At 40.1% G+C, this 23,749-nt stretch overlaps 1 protein-coding gene across 2 annotated transcripts in view; it reads left to right on the top strand.

Moving 5' to 3' along the window:
- The window catches only part of PARVA (parvin alpha), a 69,766-nt gene that overhangs the window by 24,838 nt on the left and 21,179 nt on the right, over nucleotides 1-23,749 (top strand). The window contains exons 1-5 of one of the 2 annotated variants that reach the window (XM_071808885.1): nucleotides 8,850-8,895; nucleotides 20,212-20,301; nucleotides 20,401-20,471; nucleotides 21,110-21,212; nucleotides 23,142-23,282. In XM_071808885.1, the coding sequence (XP_071664986.1) occupies nucleotides 8,865-8,895; nucleotides 20,212-20,301; nucleotides 20,401-20,471; nucleotides 21,110-21,212; nucleotides 23,142-23,282 (436 nt within the window). In that variant the 5' untranslated portion in view covers nucleotides 8,850-8,864. Of the gene's footprint in view, nucleotides 1-8,849; nucleotides 8,896-20,211; nucleotides 20,302-20,400; nucleotides 20,472-21,109; nucleotides 21,213-23,141; nucleotides 23,283-23,749 lie in introns of those variants that run through there. The other variant, XM_065838593.2, reaches the window with a different exon arrangement.

The raw sequence follows: 23,749 nt of genomic DNA, 5'->3' as shown, positions 1-23,749 counted from the left end.
AATCTTGCAAGACAGTTCCAGATTGAAATAAACTTTTTTTAGACAGGTATCTCCTTTGTGCAATATCTGGAATTGGAAGGCTTGGTGCTTAAACAGAACAAAGAGAAAATGCTGCAAATGAAAGCAATAAAGCCCTGGTTTATAAAGTCCTTTTGTCTCCTATCACTTTTCTTTCTCTCCCTCATTTCCTTCCTCTTACTAGGAGCTGCTGTCAAACTGCATTTACTTACGGCAAGTGGTTCCCTTCGGAGCCCCTAAGCTGCTCTGGCTGCATTTGCATGCAGGTGCTGCTGTGGTGGAGCACAGCCCTCGCCTGCCCTTTCCCCTGCCCTGCCAAACCAAAGAGCAGCATTATAAACCAACACGTTTGCTGTGTGAGGGGCCAGAAACTGAACATCTCCGCTTTGTTCATCAACACGGGTTAGCTGGCTGGGACTCCAGCAAGGTAGCAGATTCCTTTGGCTATTAAATGCAACATCTTCCCTTTATTACACCAAGCCTTGATTGATCCAGGAAATATTTTATTTTGCCTGTGCAGTGCTTTTAAACTTAATTCTGACAGAATTGGTTTCTAGAAGCATAGACTCTCAGATTCTCTAATATTTTTAAAGACTTTAAAAAAAATTGTCCTGAAAAAGTATTTTACATGAATCAAGGAGGTTGGAGATTATGTTGAAAACTACACAATCTAGAACATAATGTAAAATCAACGGTTAGCATGGGAAACAGACATCTAAGGCAAAGTTCAAACAGTCAATTTAAGGTGCCATTAAGTGGGACAAGAAAGAGCTTGTGTTGTTTTAATATTTTTAATACCTTCATTCAAAGTATGATAAATTGGATTGACAGCAGGGGCACTGTTTTTCATGGTGTCACTTCTGGTTTTACTCCCTGTAGAATCTAGAAAACAGGATCTAATGGACATACCAGCTCTGGCTCTGTGCCTGCATTTGTAGGGTGAAGAAGGGAGAAGCCATGGAAGTGTAGTTGGGGAGGTAGCAGCGCCAGAGTGGGAGAGAGGAAAGGTGACAACGAAGAAGGGCCTTGAGGGGTGGACAAGATGCCAGGAGGTGACCAGCTTAAACCATGATAAAGTGGGTGAGAGGAGAGTGATGCTCTGGCGAGTTGATAAAGCTTAGACAGGATGGGCACTGCTGCTGAAGTGGACTAAACCTGGGTCCGGGAGCCAACAGCCCTTTAGTGCTAATCCTGGTTCTGTTCTGAGGCTGCATGCAAATGTTCTTTTTTTTGTCTATTATCCATAAAACAACGTTAATGACCATTGTTTGCATCAAAGTGATATCATGAGCGTTACAGTGTCGTGTCATTGCAGTTCTTAAACAGCAGAGATGTGTTTGTTGACCTTCATTTGTGCCCACAGTCATTAGGTGCTTACCTCAGTGACCAATTAAGGTTTTGCTTTCTTCTTCGTGTTAACGCTATGGAGCAGCCACACCTATGGAACAGGATTTGGACACCGTAGTGGCTACTGCAGCAGACTTATTAGCGTAATTGCTTGGGCTGCATAAGTAACAAAGAGCAGGATTTACCTGACATGCCCTGTAGTACTAATGAAAATGGAAGCATTTGAAGAAAAACATAAGCTTTCAGGTCCTTGCTTTTCTCTGAAGACCCCACAGGAAAAACTGGGATTAACTTGTTCACAGATGTAACATTTTGCAGCAGAGTTCTAAGATTGATCTGGATCTGTCAGACAGATCAGGTTTTATGCTTGAGCTGACCGTTCAGATGGAAGCCTCGCCTACATTTTAACACATTCAGACTAGAAATAAATACTAAGATCAAAATAAAGTCTGAATGTTTCAGAAAATAGTTTTAAAGCAAAGCTTTCCAAGGGTGAACACAGATTTCCATCTGGATTAAGCTGCCAACACATGATTCACAAGACCCCAGAGATTACTCATTAGATAAAGCAGAGCTATTGATCACTGCTAGTACTCTAGAGAAATAAGATGGAAAAATTTGCATTGTCTGGGCAGGACCAGTTGAAGAGAGTGTACAGGAAGAGTAGCAGTGCCGCACAATACAGTCAAGACTCTGATGTGCGAGACACTTTGCTTTTGCTGTCATTAAATATTATAGAGAGACTTGCTGAAGACGCAGATCCCCATAGAATTTAGCTGTGGAGATCGATTTTTACACCTTTACTCAATGAAGGGATTATTTGTTAAATTCCATAGGAAGAAGACAAAGAGTACTTCATCAGTTGCAGCTAACTGATACAGTCATTCCTAACTTGGTCCCTGGAGGATTAAGTCAACATATCTAAACCTAGATCTGTACTGTGGTTCTTACAGGGCCATGTCACAGAGGAAGCAAATAATCTGTTCTAAGTCGATGAGACCTTTCTAGTAATTTTTCAAGTATTGTTCTACAAGTCAAACAGACCATAGAAGACACAGGTTTCTGGACCCCAAAACCAAACTAGTAATATTTAGAGAAACTGAAAAGTAGCCTCTTCTGCTAGCTCTCTTCAAAGCAGACTGTGAGTTCAAGTAGGTGCAAGTGTTAGGTCACCAAGGTACCGACCACCAGATTGCTCCTTGAGTGGACCATGTGCTTTGAAGCTTGGCACCACCATTTCTGGGATTAAAATCCAGATCTCGAAGATGTAGAATAAGTACCAGTCTCACACAGTGGGTTGTAGAGTTACTTTTCATGGCACCTTTCTGAGTGTGCCCACATAATAGAAGTGCTGTAAACTCTTGGAAATAGGCTAACTAGTTCACTGAAACTTCCATGCAATTCTGTAGCAGCCTACAGAAATCCAGAAATAACTCAGTTTGGTTTAGAGTTGCCTCAGTAGGAGTTAGTCACTGATTCTGATCAGCAGCATGGCAGCAAAACAGTAGCGTGTCTACTAATGATTTTATCTGAAAAACTAATTGAAAGTTAGGTTACTGAATGTGGAATCAGAAATAGTCTGTGTACATGTGATGGGAGAGAAGATCTCTGTTTTTCTGGAGCCTGTGTGGTATTTTGACTTGTTGCTCTTCATCTGTTTATAAACGTAGGATTCAAGGAGTGAATCCGTGTGGCAGAGGAACTGTGAACGTAGAGTGTTTTCCTCAGCAGGACACGAGCCCTAAGCTCTGACAAGCGGTACTTGATTTGTAGAACAGACCGAGGTCCTCTGACAAACAGCACTATGTAAATATTAGATACTTTTATTTTTAAAGTGGTGTACCCTACTTCTTCTTGTTTCTGACAGATATGCTGGGAATTTCCTTTTTCACAAACAATGCCTGTCTTGGTAGAAGCCAGTTTCCATGACTAAAGCTATGATGAGAGCATCAACCTACTGTGGTTCCAGGAATAACCTACATATCAGCTGTATTCTGCCAAAAATACGGAGACTGGTTATTGAGATGAATGGTTTTGGTTATTATGCACCACAAAGTAGAAAAAAAGATGCCTATGTATTTTACTTCATAGATAATTATCAAGAAATTGTGTATGCAGAAAAATAATGTATGGTTGGGGAATGGAAATATAAGCCTTGAACTTCCTATCCTGAAAATATAAATCACTGCAAGTTTTAAAGCACTTGCATGACTCATATGCAGAGGTCATAGACCAAATTTGCTGATGGAGGCAGGATGAAACAAATTCAGCTGCATTTTTATGATATTTTTCCTGCTGCCTTAGCTTTTTATTTACCCAAAGTAATACGATTTTCCAGAGAAGTGTAACAACTCCAACATATGGAACTGCTATCCAGTTCACTGCTTAGGTGCAAAACTGCATGGGAACAGTGGTGTGTCAATAAATAGCTTACTGCATGTCAGGGAAAGCAGTCTCTCAGGAACCGTATTGCCAGCTTGGCAGTATTCTAGAAAAGGAGATCTCAAGATGGAATTGGTATATTAATGCAGTTTAGTGACTAGGGCCCAGGCCTAAAGGAAATCCAGCTCAAGTCATGGGAAGACTAAATGGAAGGCAGAGAGTGAGTAACAAGAAAGAGAGGATTGTTAATGCACAGGTCTATAAATCAAGAGTTTTTTCCCCTTACTGTAGCACAAACTTTGAGCTGATTTTGGACATCCTTGTAAATCAGTACACTGTCGTTTTTCACTTGAGAAACAACATCATAACACTGAGTAAGATATTTGGTAACCAGTTGTGCTGTCTGTACTCTTGCTGAGTAATATTTTTGTGCCGCAAGAGAAATCAGCAGGAGTTAGGATTTAGGTCTGATCTGCATACTAGTTTTATGCTGCTGGGATTCTGCTGACTTTACGGTTGTTTATGTATTTTCAGTAGCATTGCTGATGTTTAGATTTCCGTCCAAGATAACTTAGAAAATGAGAAGAGAGTAATTCCTGCATTCAGTTTAAAATGTCAGCACGTAGCAAGTCAAGAAACCTGGCTCCGGGTGAAAGTTTTAGACCTGAGTGTGTCATCATTTAATGGCAGGGCATGAGACTTGCTTGTTAGGAGAGAGAGGCTGTATTATTGAGTGTTCCAAGTGATCTGATTTTGTGTGCATGTATGGTTGTATTAAAGATTTTGTTTATGATAGAAAGCATAAAATGTGTGTATATTTATAGCTATAACATCATTCTCTTTCTCCTCTGTGTTTAAGGAAAAAGGTAGTGGGCCTGCATTTAGTAATACTTGGATCTTGTAAGGTACACTACAAATAATAGGAACATACTGGAGAAGCTGTAATTGCTCAGAATCTTGTCAAGGTATTTTTAGCCATTTGTAAGTTACAGGTGAACTGTGTCATGTCAATGGTATTTTATTTTTGTCACAGTCTAATTTTTCACATTTGCCACCTAGGTCTGGTTGGAATTGCCCCTTTTGGATAACATTTGTCAACATTCACCTGTGTTATTTGGAAACAACACAGTTTGATTATTTGCACATCTGAAAATGTAGCTCTAGTATCTATCTCCTCCCTTTGCATTACACAGTCTGTTTTGGAATTCTTTACTTCTGGATTTTAGCCCTGGTGAATGGGAGGGTGTCACTCTTACCCCCAAAGCCACCCCTGAAATTTCAGATGCCAGCCTCCTGTCATTGTTTTGAGCATTGGGGGAGGCATGAAGGCAGTTTAGAGATACCTCATTCCTCACTGCACTTACACACCAACAGACGTGGGCACTGCCGGAGATCTGACCTGTAATTTCTTGGTAACTGAGCATTTTATGTGACTCCCAGTTTGTGTGACTCTTGTTTCTGCTTATGTATAACATACGAGTTCTGTCTTCTCGTCTTCCATTTATGTGATTCCTGGCATTTTAAATTCAAGTAGATTAGATTTAGACTTTTTGTAATGAATCTGCATCATTTTGTGTTCTGCATACTCCTGAAATAGCCTGGGGGAACCTGATAGACACAATTTATGTGTATCATTTAGAGACATGAGAAAGCATCTGATTGGTTTCGTCTTTCTTTTGTTAGCTCTTTCCTATCATTCTAATCACCAATTTACTGTAGCATTACACTATTGAGGAAAGTGTGATTTTTCAAGGCAGGATGCTTACCATATTTAGAAGAGGTAGTATTAAAGGAAAATAGCCAGAGGTGTTTACAGCAGATTTTCTCCTGCTGATTCTAGTGGTAGCTCAGATCATAGTTTTGCATGGTAGAAGTATACCTGATGTATATTTTATCAGCAGTAAGTTTAATTCGTCCATTTCTGGTATTATTTCCTGACTTCAACAGAATACAATATGGGTAGGATGCTTCTGTGCAGCACTGAGCTCTGCTGCTGAAAAGCAGAACCGGATGCTGATACTGCAGTGCATTGCGTATCACCAAGGAGAAGAAGGTCTGATGAGGTTTGGCAATGTTTATTACTGTGGTGGTGAGATACTTGGAGTCTTCTGCGTAACTCCTAGGTCTCTGTCACTTCTGCATAGAGCACAGCAAAGGAGACAGAAGCATTCAGGACCCAGCCCTGTAATTTTCCAATTGAAATCAATCAGTATAAACAGTAAGCCAAATTCTCCTCCAAGATCAATCAGTGCTCTTCTGTTGGCTTTGCTAAGGCTGTGCCCATTTGCAGTAGCTGAGAATTAGGCTGTTGTTCCCCTCCCAAAGTTTCTGATGACTTAACACAATTTTTCAAACATAAAAGTCTTGTTTCAGGTCTGGATTGTTGGCTTATATGTTTAAATTGGAGGCATGTCAGTCCTCATGTAATCGACACTTTGAAGAAGATCCATGAATGAGGTTAGGTAAAAACGCATTTTTTTTCCTACTACTATCTGGATTTTCTCAGAACCTAGATAATTTTATCCCATTTGCATCAAACATGCAGGTAACTTTAGAATCCTGCATCTGTATTGTTTCTAGAGAAGCAAGATAAAATTACAAATGACAGTAATTGACATTACATGCTTTAATTAAATTTCCTCCTCTGTGAACCAAAACCTTTTAACCAAGTATTGCAGTGCTATTTCTGTATTTATTTGTTACATGGGTTAATGTGCTATGTGGCAGATACGGTATTTATCCATTTTCACAAATTAAGCTATCAGTGTCATGTTGCCTTTGAATTGTTTCCTGTATTGATGGCCAAAACCACTTGAAAAAGACTTTAGTCCTCCCTGGCTATACTTCTGTTTTTACAAAGCTGAAAATTGCAGGGTTGAAAGTGAACCCTTAGGAACAGTTTGGGAAACTCTAGGCCCAAAGCATTTTACCAATGTGCTGTTTTTTCCCTGCAGTCATCTCCATTAAGGGAAGGGAGAAGCGCACAGGCTGTTTGAATGATGGTTTTGTTGTTGTTGTTTTTAAATTACAGGAATTGGAAATTAAGTCCCATTTGAATTTGTGTTTGCGGCAAGTGAAAATGGATGCAGAGAGTATGATTAGAAATTCCTCTACTCAGTCCCCAAGCTATGCACTTCAGACCTGGTGTTGTCAACTTCTTGCCACATTACGCCCTCTGAGAAAGCAGCTCTGTATTAGCTACTTTACAGCTTTCTTACTCTACTGTAACTACACATATTACAACTGTTTGCTTGGACATGATCATTTAGCTACTACTGTAGATATAAAGTCTTATCGTCAAAAAAACCCCAAAACCTCACAAACACAAACAATGCCCCCAAACCAAGCCAAAACACTCAACCAAAACAAGAAACACTTCCATTTGCTATTTCTGTAAAATAGCTATTTTCATGCATGCCGAGAAGTGCAACTTTGGAAATAGGTATAAATAATCACTTATGAAATACATTGAATTGATGATGCAGGTGTGCTGTGGCTTCAAACTTTGTGAATTTTCTTAGCACATGACCATCTTCAGCATCCTTCTTGATGTACCGAGTGGAGTGTGGTTTTCCTTTAGCTGTACGTACCTCCCAAATGGGACTACCATAATAAAATATCTGGGACACTTATGGTCCTATTCAGAAATTAAGAAAAGGAAAGCTTGTTAAAGAATTGCCAGCTCAGTGTTGTCCTGTAATTGAATGCTGTTATTCAGCAGTTCAGCAATCCAGTTCCCCAGTGCCAGAAAGCAATGGGGCTCCAGGAGACAGAATGGGGAGCCCCATTACTACTTGTGAGCAGAGCATGAGATAGGACTGTTGGCAGGGGAAGGCTGCTTTTTGGAGTGACCCAGTAGCTGCAGACCGATGTGTATCTGAGGCTTCCTAGAACTGGTGAAGAATGTGGTTTCAGAACAGTGACGAGAGCTCTGTGTCTTTTTCTACATGGAATCACATTTGATACAGAACCTGGGGGAGGAATGTTGTGTAGCACAGCTGAATAAGCCTAAGCAATAAATACCTCTTGGTTCTCCATACTTGCCTTTTGGGGCACTGGTATTTTAAATGAAGCTCAGTTGGAAACTAGAAAGGTAACCACTTTCCATGACTTAGAAATGAGCCAGGGATGTGTCATTTCCTTCATCCTGCTCCAAGCTGAAACAGAGACTTAAACTTTTTACAGCTTCTGAAAGGTTTAGTCTGTAGAAAACGAAATAGCAATTTGATTTTTAGCCCGAGTAAGTAATTGCTTTAGATTATCTCTTCATTACTATCCGTGTTTGGAAGGGCCCATACCCCATAAAACTAATTCATTTCTTACCAGTAGTTTATTATCCTTTTGATGGCTCATACCTCTCCTTTTCTCTGTTTTTTTTTTAGCCTTTTATATGTTTTTGCCTGTTTTAGAGCTTAATCCTCCTGCCATGTGATGTTTGCGAATTATTTCAGTAGGGAAGTATTTCTAGAGAAAAAGGAGTACTGTGATCAGGACCTGAATTTGGTAATACTACATATGCATCTCATTTCTGGCGACAGGATTCAAGGATTTTGTAGCCCTTGCTGACCATCCTTCATTTTAGAGAGGAAAAAAGAACCAAGGGAACTTCACTTTCAATATTGCCATGTCTGTGCCTTGACACTTCCTACTCTTGGAGGGGAATTGTGACTTTATTCAGTTGTGAGGAGAAAAGGTGCAAGTTACCTGCAGCAGGAATGGACTGCAATTGGTAAAAACATGTGCTTTGCACTTGCTGTTTGAGCATTTCGTTTGGTTATATGACTGACAACAAAAGCACACAGTCGAAACTGCATCCCAGCATTCAGAATGCAAGTTACTGAGCTGCAAAAAGCAGATTTAGTTTCTTTTGCAGATGGTCTATGAGTCTCCTGTGGCATCATATTAAATTATATAGGCAGTCAGTCACTTGTTCTGGAGTGATGCTCTGAGCTGAGAGTTGTGATGTGCTTGGACCATTCTGTTGGAAAACAGGCTGTAAAGCTACTACAGCTTCTCCGAAGAGCAGCAGCAAAGGGGCCTGCAGAGCAAGGGGCTTCTGACACCCCCGGGACTGCGGTTCTCCTGGGGATGCACTATGCGGGTGGCCCAGCGACCCTATGATGGGCTGCGGAGCATTTTGCCCTAAAGGTAAGAGACAAGACCTGCTCGTTCAGTTGGTTTTCATCGTCATTTCTGTGATACATTAGGAGTATTGTTTTCTGACCTTATATTTATGCAATGATAGTTATTTTTGGTTTATTTGGAAGGTAAGAATGGGAGTTTAATTTCTTCTTGTCCTTGTCAAACTGTTTTTTCCTGGGTAAAAGAGGAAGGAAATACAGTAGTTTGTTAATTTTTAATGCTATTCCATGAAAATATTTCTGCAATATGAGCGAGATAGAAGTAGCTGTTTCATCCGAGTGGTATTTCATAAGAGTATGTGTTTCTTTTAACTTCAGTTTGGTACAGATTCAGTCCTTAAGTAATACTGGATCCAGTGTAAAAACAGTGATTCTTATCAGCTGAATTTCCACTCTGGGAAAATTGTTGTTTGTAGTCAAAAGCATGCTTGAGACGGCAGTTTTCAAACAGGCTATGTATCATGCAGTAGAGAAGTTTTAATATTCATGCTTATTAAAATGAAAATTTTGTAGTACTAAACACTTTCTTATAGAATTATGAACATAAACTCATTTATGACATCAACAACTGGAGTCTGCAGATTATTTCTGGAAAACTTTGAATGTATTAGTGCTATGAAGTAAAACCCATTTAAGGTTATTTACTTGGCTGATTGAATTGCAATTTTTGGTGTGTTCAGCTGCGAAGTAGGAAATACAGCCACAGCTGTTTGGTACGAATGTTTTGCATGCTGACATGGGTACATGGGTAAAGACAGCCAACCATGAAATGCATTTAAAAGGTAGGAGTTTACACAGAGGTGTTTCCAATGTCTGACAGCTCTTGACAGGTGGTAGCAAGTGCTGCTCTGAACTTACAGCTTGTTTGAGATCTCTTGGCAAGGGGGGCTGCAATGCATGTGCAGCTCAGAGCTATGGAGTTACCCTTGCAGAGTGGATGCTTACATTGCTTGCAACTAGTTTCCTGAAAAGAAACATGTGAAGACCGTAATCAGGTGAACAGTTCATTATGGTAATTTTTCTGAGACAGTGCATTGGGAAGTTGGAGCAGCTCTTTGAGTTTTATTGGGAAACGAGCAAGATAAGGAGTGCACTAGAGGGCACCAGGCAGTGCCTATGGAGGGCAAGGCACAGCACTGGATGAAAATCACTACTGGTTATATGAAAATAAGGATGTTCTCTTTGGAATGGTATGGGTTTGGGAAACAAGGGGTATGGGTATTTCTGTCCATTCCACATCAGGCTAAGTGATATTTTAGGTAGGATTTTAAGGATGTATTTTTAAGTGCCTAGCTTGCATTTTACAAGTGCAATTTGTGTTTCCAGAAAGGAAACATGTAAATGTATCCCTTAATCTAAATGTGCATCACTTTCTATGCTGCAGAATGGGGATAATGTTATTTTCTTCTGTTGGTGGGATGTTAAACTAATTAATTCTGATTAAGGGATCTGAGAACCTAAACTGGGAAGCGTTGATGTATCTTCTGTGCAAATCGAGAACTATCTCTGATTTCCTAAGCCAAACATAGTTTCCAATTATTGCTACCAAGGTCCTGTCTTGCATCAGCATCCTATACTTTTGTGTAAATGTGTTTTAGGAGAATGTCACAGCCATACTATTCATCGTCCCACACTGATTTCTGTCAGCCGACCAAAGTGTTCCCTCTAGTCAGGGATTGCCACAGCCCTCATTCATTCCTCTCCATCCCTGAAATGACCCTTCACACTGTGTGGCTGGGTAAGAAAGAATAAGAGGACTTCCGCACCGCAGATGTGCATCTTGATGATTATGCACACTGCTATGAAATAAGGATGGGAAAGCAAGTTTGCCTTTTCTGTTGTCCATTCTTTAATAGTCCAAGCCTGAAGCTTTTTTGCTGTTAAATGCACACTGACCTCCACATTGGTCAACAGAACCTTAGAGGGTCGTTTACTCTTCAGTATGCTAGAAGATGTATTTTTTGCCATTTTAAGATTTCATTTTTCTGCTCTTCACCAAATCCAGCCCATTTTCTTTAAGAATGTATCTGGGTTTCTGTTGATCCAGCCAAAGCCACAGCTTAGTTTTTCCATGTTGAAGGCCTCTCTTTATATCCCAGTTCCCAAATTAGATCCTGATTCTGTCCCTGACAAGAAGCTTCAGTTCCCTAAGACACGCTGTAGACACTTTTAGAAACCATCTCTGTGTTAGGCACAAATATTAAACATATCAAGAAATTGAAAATCTTTAAAATGTGGGGGAGAAGCATTAGATGTTGCAAGTCAGTTCTCATCTGTTGTACTGAATCTGAGAACCATGGCTAGATGCTCAGGATTGATGCACAGATTGCAAGCCACCAGTTATGCAAATAAGTAATACATCTGCATATTTGTATCCATTATTATTTCAATTTCTTTGGGTCACATCTTCCTTGTGTTTGCTACTTGTCCAGCCTTGGTGTCACCCTCAAACTTTGTCTTGGTTGATTTTTCAGCACTGTGCCCTTATGGCCAAGAGGGCCAATGGCATCCTGGGGTGTATTAGAACGGGGGTGGTTAGTAGGTCGAGAGAGGTTCTCCTGCCCCTCTACTCTGCCCTGGTGAGACCACACCTGGAGTTTTGTGTCCAGTTCTGGGCTCCTCAGTTCAAGAAGGACAGGGAACTGCTGGAGAGAGTCCAGCGTAGAGCAACAAAGGTGATGGAGTGGAGCATCTCCCTTGTGAGGAAAGGCTGAGGGAGCTGGATCTCTTTAGTTTGGAGAAGAGGAGACTGAGGGGTGATCTTATTAATGTTTACAAATATACAAAGGGTGAGTGTCACAAGGATGAAGCCAGGCTCTTCTCGATGACAAACAATGGTAGGACAAGGGGTAATGGGTTTAAGCTGGAACACAGGAGGTTCCACTTAAACTTGAGAAGAAACTTCTTCTCAGTGAGGGTGACAGAGCCTGGACCAGGCTGCCCAGAGAGGTTGTAGAGTCTCCTACTCTGGAGACATTCAAAACCCACCTGAACACCTTCCTGTGTAACCTCATCTGGGTGTTCCTGCTCCGGCAGGGGGATTGGACTGGATGAGCTTTCAAGGTCCCTTCCAATCCCTAGCGTTCTATGATTCTATGATTTTTATATGAAAGACAGCTCTTGAAGCACGGGAAACTCTCAGAAGATATTAAGGTAGTTTTGGTTTCGTTCCTTCTTTCTGGTATGTGGAAATATTTGACCACTTAGCTACAAATCTTTCGATCCTTTGTCACAAAGTCATTCTTCGAAGATGACCGGATTTTTATATTAAAACACAAGTAGCTCTAGGAACTACAGTTTGAAAATAGTGGCCCTGTGTGATACATAAAGCAGTTTGCAACCCCTGAAAAGGAACTTTAACTTTCCAGTAAATGTAGTCATTTTTCTAATTCTTCCAAGAAGCAGCAGTCATCTAAGTTATTGAGATGCAATGGATCTGACACTTAATTTTTTCTTCTTCAAAAACAAGTCTTATATACACAAGAATAAAAGAGCAAGAAATTCAGGAAATCCTCAACTTGCTATTGGTGTGCACTCACATTCCTAAGAACTATTTTTGGGTTTTCTCTTAGGAATAGCTAGAACTTGTTGAGCTGGGAAAGACTTATTGGAACAGATCCTTGGTTTTGTCTTTTCTGCATGAGCGCCTCTTGTTGATGTTGGAATAGCTACTCTGAGCTGGTTGGTGATTCAGAGAACAAGGCAAGCCAGTCCTATAAAATCAGCTTCTCCGCTCCACAATATTTGGGGGAAAAAACTATTGCAGCAAACTGGTGAGCACATAGGATGCACAACTGTCTCCACTTGCTTTGGGTTAGCACTGCACCAAGAGGTCTGTCTGACTCTTCTGGATTTTGCTACCTGCAGATTTTTATAACTCAAGAAATACTGTTGAGGAGGATACAGATGCTCTGCTTTTTGTCTCTGTGTAGCCCCAAGCACTCCATGCAGTTCTGAGGTATCTCAATAAATCAGTTCTGAGATCTTGCAATAAATATCTCAATAAATTGGAAATCTTACCTGTCAAAGGATTTGTTTCAAGAAAATATTTTGCATTTAGGGATACCATGTGCAGACCAGCTAACAACCAGCTAACAATCTTTTGCAGAGGGACCTTGCCGATATATCTGAGGCTGTTTGAGTTTTCAGGCTGGGATCAGATTCAGCTCAGAACGTTTTGATAAGAACTTGGAATGGTCCCAGCATTTCTCATATGCATCCTTTGTTCTTCCGTGGGGGAAAAATCAGTGTCATTTGAACTCCTGTCTGTATTTGTTCCAAACACTCTGCTGTTTTGTTGTTTGTTTTTGTTTTTTTCCCCAGTTATTTTTTTAACACTCCTGTAGGGTGACAGACTTTTCAAAACATCTGCAGAGACTGCTTACGTATTTTAAAAGATGTGTTGAAGGAATGAATGGAATGACTGGCATCTGAGTTAGCTTGACACTGTACCACTTGTTACCTCTTAGAAACTACAGGGAAATTCTGGGAAAGAACCTTCATCCCAAATGAAATGGGAAAGCCTGAAAGGCTTAATGAAGCTACTTGTGACACTGGGGATAAAGTCCCATGTACTCTTTAAAAGGACTGAGTTAGCTCCCTGTTTTGTTGGTTTTTACCTACTCAGACCAGAGATCTGTCAATCTGTGGAGGGCTTTTTCCCTGCTAATTGCAAAAAAAAGAAAGGAACAGCAAGGTAGTCACTGAGGTACTTCAGGGTAGCTTTGGACTTCAAAGAAAGTTCAAGGCAATAAGCATTTAATTTGTATTGCATACCTCAAAATGAAATTATAGCATTTCTCCCACTCTTTTTTGTGAACACCATTTCTTCTGTTCTTTTTGTGTGTATGCCATGTTTGGTTTAATGGAGAAATGAGAAAAGAAAATAGATTCTTTTTTGGAGACTGGGTACTAATGCAGTAACATTCAAGGCAGGCACATTGTTGTCAGCCAGTTTGCATATTTATTTACTTTTACAAATGGTTGGCTTGGAGTCAGCAGTTAATGGAATGAGAATGATGTTCCTGTACAGATCATTTCCTGAGAAACATTTTCAATTACAAACATATCTCTGCTTTTCTTTCCTCATTTGTTATGTCTTGGAGAATAAATGGGGAGTAGCATTTACAACTTAAGGTTTATGTTCTGAAGACAATTTTAACAATGATCCCCACATAAAAAAGCCCCTTTGTAGTTGCAGACATATGTTTATGATGTTTTGTGCTGTGAATATCAAGTTTCTGGTGGACGCTGTGTCACACTCTGCAAACTTGTAAACATCTATAAATCCATTGGATCATTTTAGTACCATGTGTAATGCAGATTTATTGTCTTTTGTGTGGATTTCTTTTGTTTCGGAGTTAAAGCTGAGCTGCCAGAATCCATATTGGATGAATTATGTACTCAAGAAAATTAGACAGTACCATTTTAGATTAATATTTTCTTTTCCCTTTGTGGGCTTTTAAGATGCACAAACACACGCATTAGAAAATAAGATTTTGGATGGATGGCCCAGAAAGCAATTGCATAAGTTTCCTTGGCTAAATAGTATTATTCTGTAAAAGCTTAAACTAGGACTTTTTGAAAATGCTTTTGCTGTTTTTTCTCTCATTCTCTGACCATCTAAGGTAGCTTTGATCTCTTTTCTCATTTGCCAGTACAAACTCCACTGGAATTATATCAGGGTGTAAGACTGGAGTATGTGAGGGGAAATAGGAATCACACTGAGCCAGTGAGCTGGTATAAATCAGCATAAATCCACTAAAATCTACGTGGATACAGCCATTTACACTGCATTGCAGACTATCAAGTCAGTAGAAGTAAAGCTGTTCTCATGCACAAGTGGTTACAAAAGCAATTCGTCAAGGTCATGAGCATTTATCAGAAACTTGCACCCAGTAAAGAGAGTAAGAAACAAAAAACTATTCTTCTAAATTTGGCTCAACTATAAGTGAGTGAATATCTCTGTCTTACACAAGAGCAGTGAAGACATTTCTTGTTGAAAATCAGCATTTTTCTAAACTGGCTGTAATTTCTGGCTACATACATAAACGTATGTAGTACCAGTATGCACGTTTGCCTGTGGGTGTACACACACAAATATGCAGTGTTACTGTGGCAATGTGATGTCACCAGTTAGTGCACATTGTGCTGCTTCCAGCAAAGAGAAGCTTAAGATGGAGGCACAGCACGTAAAGGTACTGTCTACCATTGTAGTTTACAATATCAAGTGCATTGTCCTTTGTCTTTCTATAAAAAGCTTTAACTTCTGGAGTCATGCAAATGTCAACAAATCTCAGCATCCACAAAAAACCACGACCAACACCAAAAATCAAGCAAACAAACAAAACCACAAACAAGCCAAAATATTTACAACCTTAAAAATGGCAGAGAAGACCTTGATTGGAAAACCCTTATATTGGAGAAAGGCAGGCAGTTAAAGAGCTGCAGAAGTGTATATGTATCTATTTATGCAGGTGTATGTGCATATATCTAAATCACCTGGTTTTGAAAGAGTGAAGTTGGAAGCATTGTGTCACTGTGCTCCTCCAACTCCAACATGAGGGTTCGGTTCTAGTTAATCACAGACTTTCAGAATCGATCCATTAGTTTTGTATCCCTTGAGTAATTTTAGTTTTGTAAGAATGGAATCAATTATATGGAAAGTCATGGCTGTAGTACTCAGAGGAGAGACCATTTAACAGTACCTCTTGCTGTATTTATTTTATGATTCTTTGGATAGATATGCTAAAATACATCTAAACCACAGAGAGTGCATTGGGTGATGTGGCATTTCTGAGCTCAGTTAAATAAAAAGATGTGTTTTATTCAAATCAGAATAACATTAGGCCCTGAATACTAAACAGGGCAGCAAAAAGCCTTCAGCACACTAAATAAACAAGTAAAAAACCCAAATGAAACTGTCTAATAAATACAATGTGGAGCGACAGGCTGCATGTACTAGAGGAATTAAGCCAATTTAAACCGTATGGGCAGTACTCCACTTTCAGATGTGCTCGGCGTCCAGCGGTTTCGATGGCAGTTGGATGCACGCATCAAAGGACACAGTCTGGCTCAGAGCACCCGTGTGGATTTGATAGCATAGGTTTATGAACTCGTAATCCTAGAGCACTGAAAACAGTAAGAGCTCTATCCAGCTTAAAATAGCTGCTGTAGTTGCTGTCGATACAAGTTTGTGGGCTCCCCAGCTCTGGGGCCAAATTTGGTGCTGGCGTGACAGGAGGAAGTCTGTTGACAGCTGATAGCAGTGGAGTTGCACTTGATTACATCATAACAAATTTGGCATGTGGAGCTGAATCAGGAGTCTGAGCAGAACTGTCTATTCTTTATCTGGAGTTAAAACTTGGACTTCCACATTGCCAGTCCATGGAGATTTGTCTGGCCCATATATAGCTCTGTTGTTTCGAAGGGTCTTGTTTTAAAAGTACATTCAACCCCAGTTCCACTCAGCATGATGACTGTAATGAAAAAAAAAACCATGGAGGCCTGAATTTTCCTCTCCCATCCAAAAGGATAAAGTCCCTAATCATGCCAATATTAGCATGATGAGAACAAGCCCCATGGTAACTGCCACACTGGGCTGTATCTGGGCTGCGGCAGAAAGGTGTTTTAACTCTAATTGCTGGGGTGGTCCAGTGGCCAAGCAGACAACTCTGTGGATACTGTCCTTCAGAGGCACGGCCACAGCTCCCAGGGCACCGGTCTGGCACCGGGGCTGGTACAGATGAACTGCTGCAGCCATGGCCTCTGCTCCCTTCCCGGGTCTGTGCACTGCAAAACTCAGAGTGGAGGTCTTGCTGATGCCCCAAGTCATTCCTCAAAGTATTTCAAGGAATTAGATGATTTTATTTTAATTTCAGCTGCTGCAAAGCCTGTGGACTTTGTTTTTACTAAAATATTAAATTGCTGAAGTGATTTTCATGAAAATTAATTAAAACAAATTAATGAAAAGCAGCTGAAAGATGGATTCCTCTGCTGAAACTGTGGTATGCAAACTCTTAACCTCAATCTCGTTTTGTGGTTCCTTTATAAACACCTAAGTGTATAATAGTGGTTTGTCATGGAACTTTTTTGATGGAAATTCTTAGAGAGTAAGGCTATACTGCATAGTACATTTTCCTCTCCCTTTACATACAACTTGATATAATGCATGTGTTCTTATGTGCTCCTTTTAGTAGTAGTATTAATCTGTAGTTAAATCTTTTGTCTTCAGTATTGGGAAAGAAGTGAAAAAGATGCTGTCAGGCTCAGGGTTTCTCCATCATGTTTTCTGCTTGTAGGGGACAGGAGGGCAGGAAGAGTCTTTGTTACAGGACTTATCCCAACCTTGGGCAGGGGTTGTGCGCTGCAGAACGCAGTGGCTGAGGAGGACCTGTCCTCTCTGGCAAACTGGATCCATCTGGGATCTTTGGATCATCTGGAGGTGTGTTGGGTCGGTTCTGCAGGTGGTTTGGGCAGGTGTGGGAAATGTGTGTGATTCAGGTGAGCTGCTTGTGGGAACAAGAGCCCCACTTGTGTATACCTGCATAGAGCAAAGCAGGACCTCACTTCTGCTGTACAATAAATATAGCACTTGCAATGCATTCCAGAACGGGTGATGCATTAGTTTATCATGCATATTTATTATTATTTTATTTGTGTTTTGTGTTCCATTTGCATGCAAAGATATGGTGGGGTTTTGTTTGGTTTATTTTATTTTCAGAAACTCTGATAATATGATGAAGGTCATGTTATTAAAAGTCGACTGTAATAGTTCTGCATATTGGAGGACAACTATGGGGAGGTTCAGTGGGTCTGGTAAAGAATGCCTTCCAAACCATTCAGCCTTGAAAGGTCCACTCCGTGTCCCTGAGAAGCATCAGCGAGCTCTGCCAGTGGGTTGCTCCCTGGAGCAAGGAGCCAAACGCTTTTCCTCACAGTCCTTCCCCAGGAAAATGAGCTGACTGCTTCCTCCAGCGTGTCTTGCTCAAGCGGAGCATCCAGCCCTTTGGGATAGGAGAGCCCAGTAGAGCAAGTTGGCTTGAACTGATTTTATTTACTGTGCTCCCTCTTGGGATTGATGTGAAAAGTTTTCTGCCTAGTAACATTTGTGAGTAAGTCTTCCATGAACTAAACATCTCAGAACAGAAGGACCTCCACATGGAAGTTTTCTAGCCACTGACATTTTTATGCCCATAACCGTTTTGAACCAAGATGAAAAAAAAATCAAAGAGGTTAATAAAAGCAACAATGATTTTCTCTAAGGAGTGCTAGCAGTTCGAAAAATTGCCATTAAGTGTAAACAGTTCCTGAGATTGTACATGCTAGACCAGATTCATCCACACTATAACTCCTCAGAACTCAATGGAGTTACATGAGGGATTAATTTGGTCCATTGCTCTCAGCCATCAGTTTTAGACGATATACAACAATCAAGGGAACTATTATTGTCAACATTATTTTATGACTCTTTAGAGCTGCTCAATATTTGTATTTTACAGATACACAAGCAGGGTGAGTGTATGGAATGAAGTTACTGTTTCAGTATTGAAGGTAGTGGATTTTTCAAAGTTATTGTTGTACAATTAAAAGAAGCATTCTAACAGCCATTATTACTATGGATCTGAGTACAGCTAAACAGACTCTTAACTGTGCACAGGCATTTCATCTGGCAGAGCACAAAACATTTCACAAATCGCAGAAAATATTTGGAAAGCTTTAAGTGCTGTTATCACACCAGCTGACTAATTATCACAGCATTCACGTGAAACATAGCACACAGGAACTTAAGGCAGAGAGGTAAAACTGTTTTCAAAAGCTGTCAGTCGTGGGGCCAGGGGCAGAACACAAGATTTCTACTGTCACTTCCTACTTTTCTGTTTTCTCTAATTTTTTTTCTGTAGTTTTTAAAATAAACGTGAGGAAGGCTTCAGGTAGTAAATCTCAAATGTTAGATGGTGAATCTTGCATCTGCACATTCATCATGTATTTTAGTTGGTGTCAGAAGGCCTATACAGCCACCTGAATCTTTAGGGTACATGTAGGGTGGTTGAATTAAGTTATTTAAGTTCAAACTCTGACTGGAACAGTTGTGCTAACAGCCAGTTCTGTTAAAGATCTGTACACATATCATTCGTAAAGCATTCATTATTTGTCATTCATAAGACAGCGAGCCTCTTACTGGTTTGGTAAATGAGGTTTGCACTGATGTGTTGGTTACAAAGCAAGATAGAAACTTTTCTGATCGCCACAGTGGGTACCCTCCCTGCACAGTGTGGCCTGTTCTTCCATAGCAGTAGGATTAGTATACTGACTTGTGTGTATTCTCTTCTGCTATGGAGGCATGTTTGGGCAGTGAAGGAAGGGATTTTGTCTTTGCAAATGGGTAAACTTTAGGTTACCCTGAAGAATGAAGTTGCTCTGCACTGTACCAGGTACAAGAACTTGTACAGAACTAGTGGCAGGACTGTTTTTACACTTCTTCTCCAGATTTCTCTGTTCTCAGAGCGTGTATTACAAGAACATTGATTTTGCAGTGTTAGGGAACTTTGGCTGAGTAAGATCTTGTCCATATTTCCTAACAGCGGTGGCTATCATCTCCAAACTATGGGATCTTGGATTACTTCCCCGTTCCTGTGTCCAAGTTCTTTGTCACCCCATGTCTGGACACACTATGTCTCCACACTAAAGCAGTACTTTTGAGGGTTCGTCACCTTACTCCTGTGTCCTGCTGCTGTGGTTTCTGCTAAAGAAAGGCCAAGAATACAGGCCAGAAGCAGCCCCCAGGCTGCTCTAGCTGGTCTCTGACCTGAACACTGGCAGTAGCTGTGTGCTGTGACTGCACCTTCGGTCCTAAATAGTTTGTCAGTCTGGCAGCTCCTCTGTGGGGATATAGCCAGACCCAGCCCTTCTCAAGCAGCTAAACATGAAGCATCTCCAGAGTAAGTGTGACATGGCTGAAAGCCATAATAATTTCCCTCAGCGAAAACAATTCGTTAGTGTTAAAACGGCAGGACCATTAAAATGCGAGTGAGACTCTTAAAATTTGAGGACAGTGAGCCGTATCCTGGAAAGTATTTGAGGAGATCACATTGCTTCTAGTACCATTATCCACAAAAATTCTACTCATACAAGTGAAGGTTTGTTGGCTGGGCCTCCCTTTTTTGTTAGCTGTATTTTGTTGCTATAATTACACCTAGTGTCTTATCTAATAGAGTTACGGTCTTATAAAGAAATTAAGACAATTAATGCTACTTTTAGCAAGAGTGAAATAGTAAGTAAATGGAATTGAAATTTGACCAAGTTTCTCTCTTTTATTTCCTAGTATCTGAATTACAGGAAGAAGGAATGAATGCCATTAACTTACCTCTCAGTCCAATTCCATTCGAACTAGACCCTGAGGACACTATGCTAGGTAATTCACAACAATTTTACATCTCAACATAAAAGCTTGATGTAAAATAAAGTGTCATGCCTGTAATAGTTTCTAATATCTTTCTTTTAAACCTTCCAGAGGAAAATGAAGTCCGAACAATGGTTGATCCAAATTCAAGAAATGACCCAAAATTACAAGAACTAATGAAGGTAATGAAAAGCATGTAAACACTTCCAGGAAAGTGAAACTATTTTTTAATGCTGTCCCTGCCTCTTTCAGTTGAACACTTCAAAGCACTGTTTAGATTTTAATTAAATGAAACCACATGGTGTACACATCCCAGTGAGATGGGCAGGTTGTTTATTGCAGTATCTTTCTCTAGGTATGGCATAGAGTGACTTAAGAATTTGGATTAAAATGCCGAGTCCAGATTCTTAGTCCCATAACACCCCTGATCTAGGATCACACTGACTTCCCTTTAGTCCTTGTGATTTTGGGGGTTAAAATTTTAGCAGAAAGCTTCATTAGAATCGACTTCAGCACCTTTTAATTCACAATAAAATGTTAAAATACTACTGAAAACAAGGGACAGATTTCACTCCAGAAGGCACTACATCGATGTGGTATTTGTCTAGATCTCGTGTTGCATTGACGCAGCCCCCTTTAAAGAGTCCTTCCTAAGCTGGCCTTATTTTCTTCTGGAGGTATTTCCGATGGATTGTATTTTGAGCCATTGCAGCTTCGATATTCTTTTTGCTAAATATTTTTGTCATTGTACAAAATGACATGTGTTTTAAATTGCAAATGAATAGTGTATAATACTGCCAAATTTGTGTTTCCCATATAGGTATTAATTGACTGGATTAATGATGTGTTGGTAGGAGAGAGGATTATTGTGAAAGACTTGGCTGAAGACCTGTATGATGGACAAGTATTGCAGAAATTATTTGGTAAGAAAAAATATATGTGCATGCTGTTGGGGCACTTTGTCAGTAAGTGGATCACTTGTTCCTACTTAGGAGCCTTGATATCATCTTACATTTATGCCACTAAGTGATATAAAAATAGCATTGTATTATGAGACCCTTGAGCAATAGGCTGTACGCGCAATTCTTGTAGCTCCAGTGCAATGTGTGGTACTCTGCAGTTGATGAGAACAGCATAAAGCCTACCTGGGGTGCTAGAAAGGGAGGGTTCTTGTCTTGGCAACAGTATTCACTTCCATTGAATTTATTCTCTGCATATGTGCTGTAGAAACTTAACCGTGTTACAAGTGGAAAGTAAGTTTGAAGGCAAAGGTATTTTCAGTACAACAGTGGATGTTTTTAATCTCTGCTGGATCCATACTGTAGCTTATTCACATCGCGAAGTTCCTCTGGAAAGTTGGAATTCCTTTCTGATTTGATGTCTGGCTTTTAACGTTACTGAGATAATGGTACCCAGTGGACTGCAAACTGAGCTTCAACTGAGAAACAGATAGAGAAAAGAAACTGCTAATGCAGGGCTGGCATGTGCTTTTTTGACTGTTGGCTTGGAAGCCATTTTCTTAGTCATTACAGCTCATAAAATCTCCAGTAAATTTCTTTTCAGTATCTTAAATGCATCTTGAAACATCATGTGAGCATTTCTAATAAAGACTACACAGACTATTCCCTTCTATGAATGGTTAAGCTATTGAATATATTGTGACAGACTGGATATGCCCCAGACTGAGCAATTTGATTCTCATGGGCAGACCTCCAGTGACTTCACTCAAAATCCAAAACATGCGTATCAGATACTGCCTGACTCTAAATGTGCGTATACTGATCCAGCACTTATTGATTTCAGTGGAATCTTTTCCATTACCCTTAATTCCATGTGGATCAGGTCTATGCTAAAGACTTTGGTCTTGTTGTGGGACTATGCACAGACTGACCTCTGTGGAGGCATAAGAAACTCAAGGAGATCGCAGTCCCTTTGTCAGGGTTCATAGGCTGATGGCTCAGGCTCACTCTCTTTGGGAAAAAATTCAGTTGGCTTTGATGAGAGCAAGGTCAGCTCTTATCACATAGGATATCTCTTAATAAGATATCTCTTAGTAAGGTATTATTTCATAGAAGTAAATTGATAGGTGACCAAGCATTTTGTTCACGGTGTTGTTATCAGAGAGCTTTTACTGCTAAATTTCCTTTGCTTACTATTTAATAGTAAACACTAAGCCATGTATGTATATACCTAGCAATCTGTACTAATCATTAACAAACCCATTCATAAGGTATTTTAAAGTTTACTGCAAATTTTGAGTGCAGAAAAGGGCTGTGGTTTAATAGAAAGAAATTGCCCAAGGTTTTAGTTGCTTTCATACCTCCAGAAATACTTGTTCACGTTTCTTGTGTGCTTCCTCCATCTCTATGAAGATGGTGTCACTTCACTTTTATCACAAACAGGCCTGAGTCTCCTGAGTCTGAGGGAGAAACCGTGAGGCTGAGACCGATGAAACAAATCTTCTTAAAGTTGGTATCTGTTTCCTAGGTTTGATGGGCTGCTGTACGAGCCACTTGCATAGAGAATACCGTTTACCCAGTAGCAGTAGAAGTAATGGGCTTTACCTCTGAGTCTGGTGTTCCCTAAAGAGAGTTGCAGCAAATACTTGTTAGCCAGTAGTGTGGCTTTCATTAATACTTGGCCTTCCCCTTTGCAATGTTTAAAAAAAGGGAAATTGTGAACTGTAGGATTTCAGAAGTGTGGGGAAAAGTGGCCCTGAAAGGAAACCAAGATAATTTTAAAACTAGAAAGTCTAATGTCTCTTGAATGTACGTCTTGGTGCATGAAATGTCTTTATGTTCTTCATTGACAATGGTTTTTCTTCTGTTTTTTTTCTTCTATTATCACTTCAGAGAAACTCGAAAGTGAGAAGCTGAATGTTGCTGAGGTTACTCAATCTGAAATTGCTCAGAAACAGAAGCTACAGACAGTGCTCGAAAAGATCAACGAAACCCTAAAACTCCCTCCAAGAAACATTAAATGGAACGTTGATTGTAAGTTGTGTGTTTTCCATGCTCTTCTCATTTTTTGACAGCTGAGAGTTTATAGCTGCTATCTGGAATTCTGAAATACTTAATGATAAGGGGAGGCTGAAACTTGGTATTTATGGTAGGAGCTGCTCTGCAGGGCACTTCCAGACGTGGTACTCTCTGCCCTCTTTATTGGTGCTCAACCTCCAGTTTAAATAAACTGCCTTTTCAGAGTCTGTCAAAGTAGGATATTTCTACTCTTAAGTCCATATGCATAATACCGTAAGTTTTCTGTTACTAAATTAATTGGTTTGCTGTATTGGGCAAGTGCCTGCCTAACTGTAGTAGATAGGCAGAAGGAGAGTTAGGTCCTAGGACTGTTTGTGTGAAATTTGCAACATAGATATGAATAATATTTCTGACCATTTAAGGCTAAATTTGAACCATGGATTTTGAGTAAAAAACTCCCATCAAGGTTAGGACTGCACCTG

This window comes from Patagioenas fasciata, chromosome 5, assembly GCF_037038585.1.
Source record: "Patagioenas fasciata isolate bPatFas1 chromosome 5, bPatFas1.hap1, whole genome shotgun sequence".
In the NCBI taxonomy this organism is placed as follows: domain Eukaryota; kingdom Metazoa; phylum Chordata; class Aves; order Columbiformes; family Columbidae; genus Patagioenas; species Patagioenas fasciata.
Note: the sequence above shows the minus strand (reverse complement) of the source record. Positions and strands in the feature narration are given on the sequence as shown.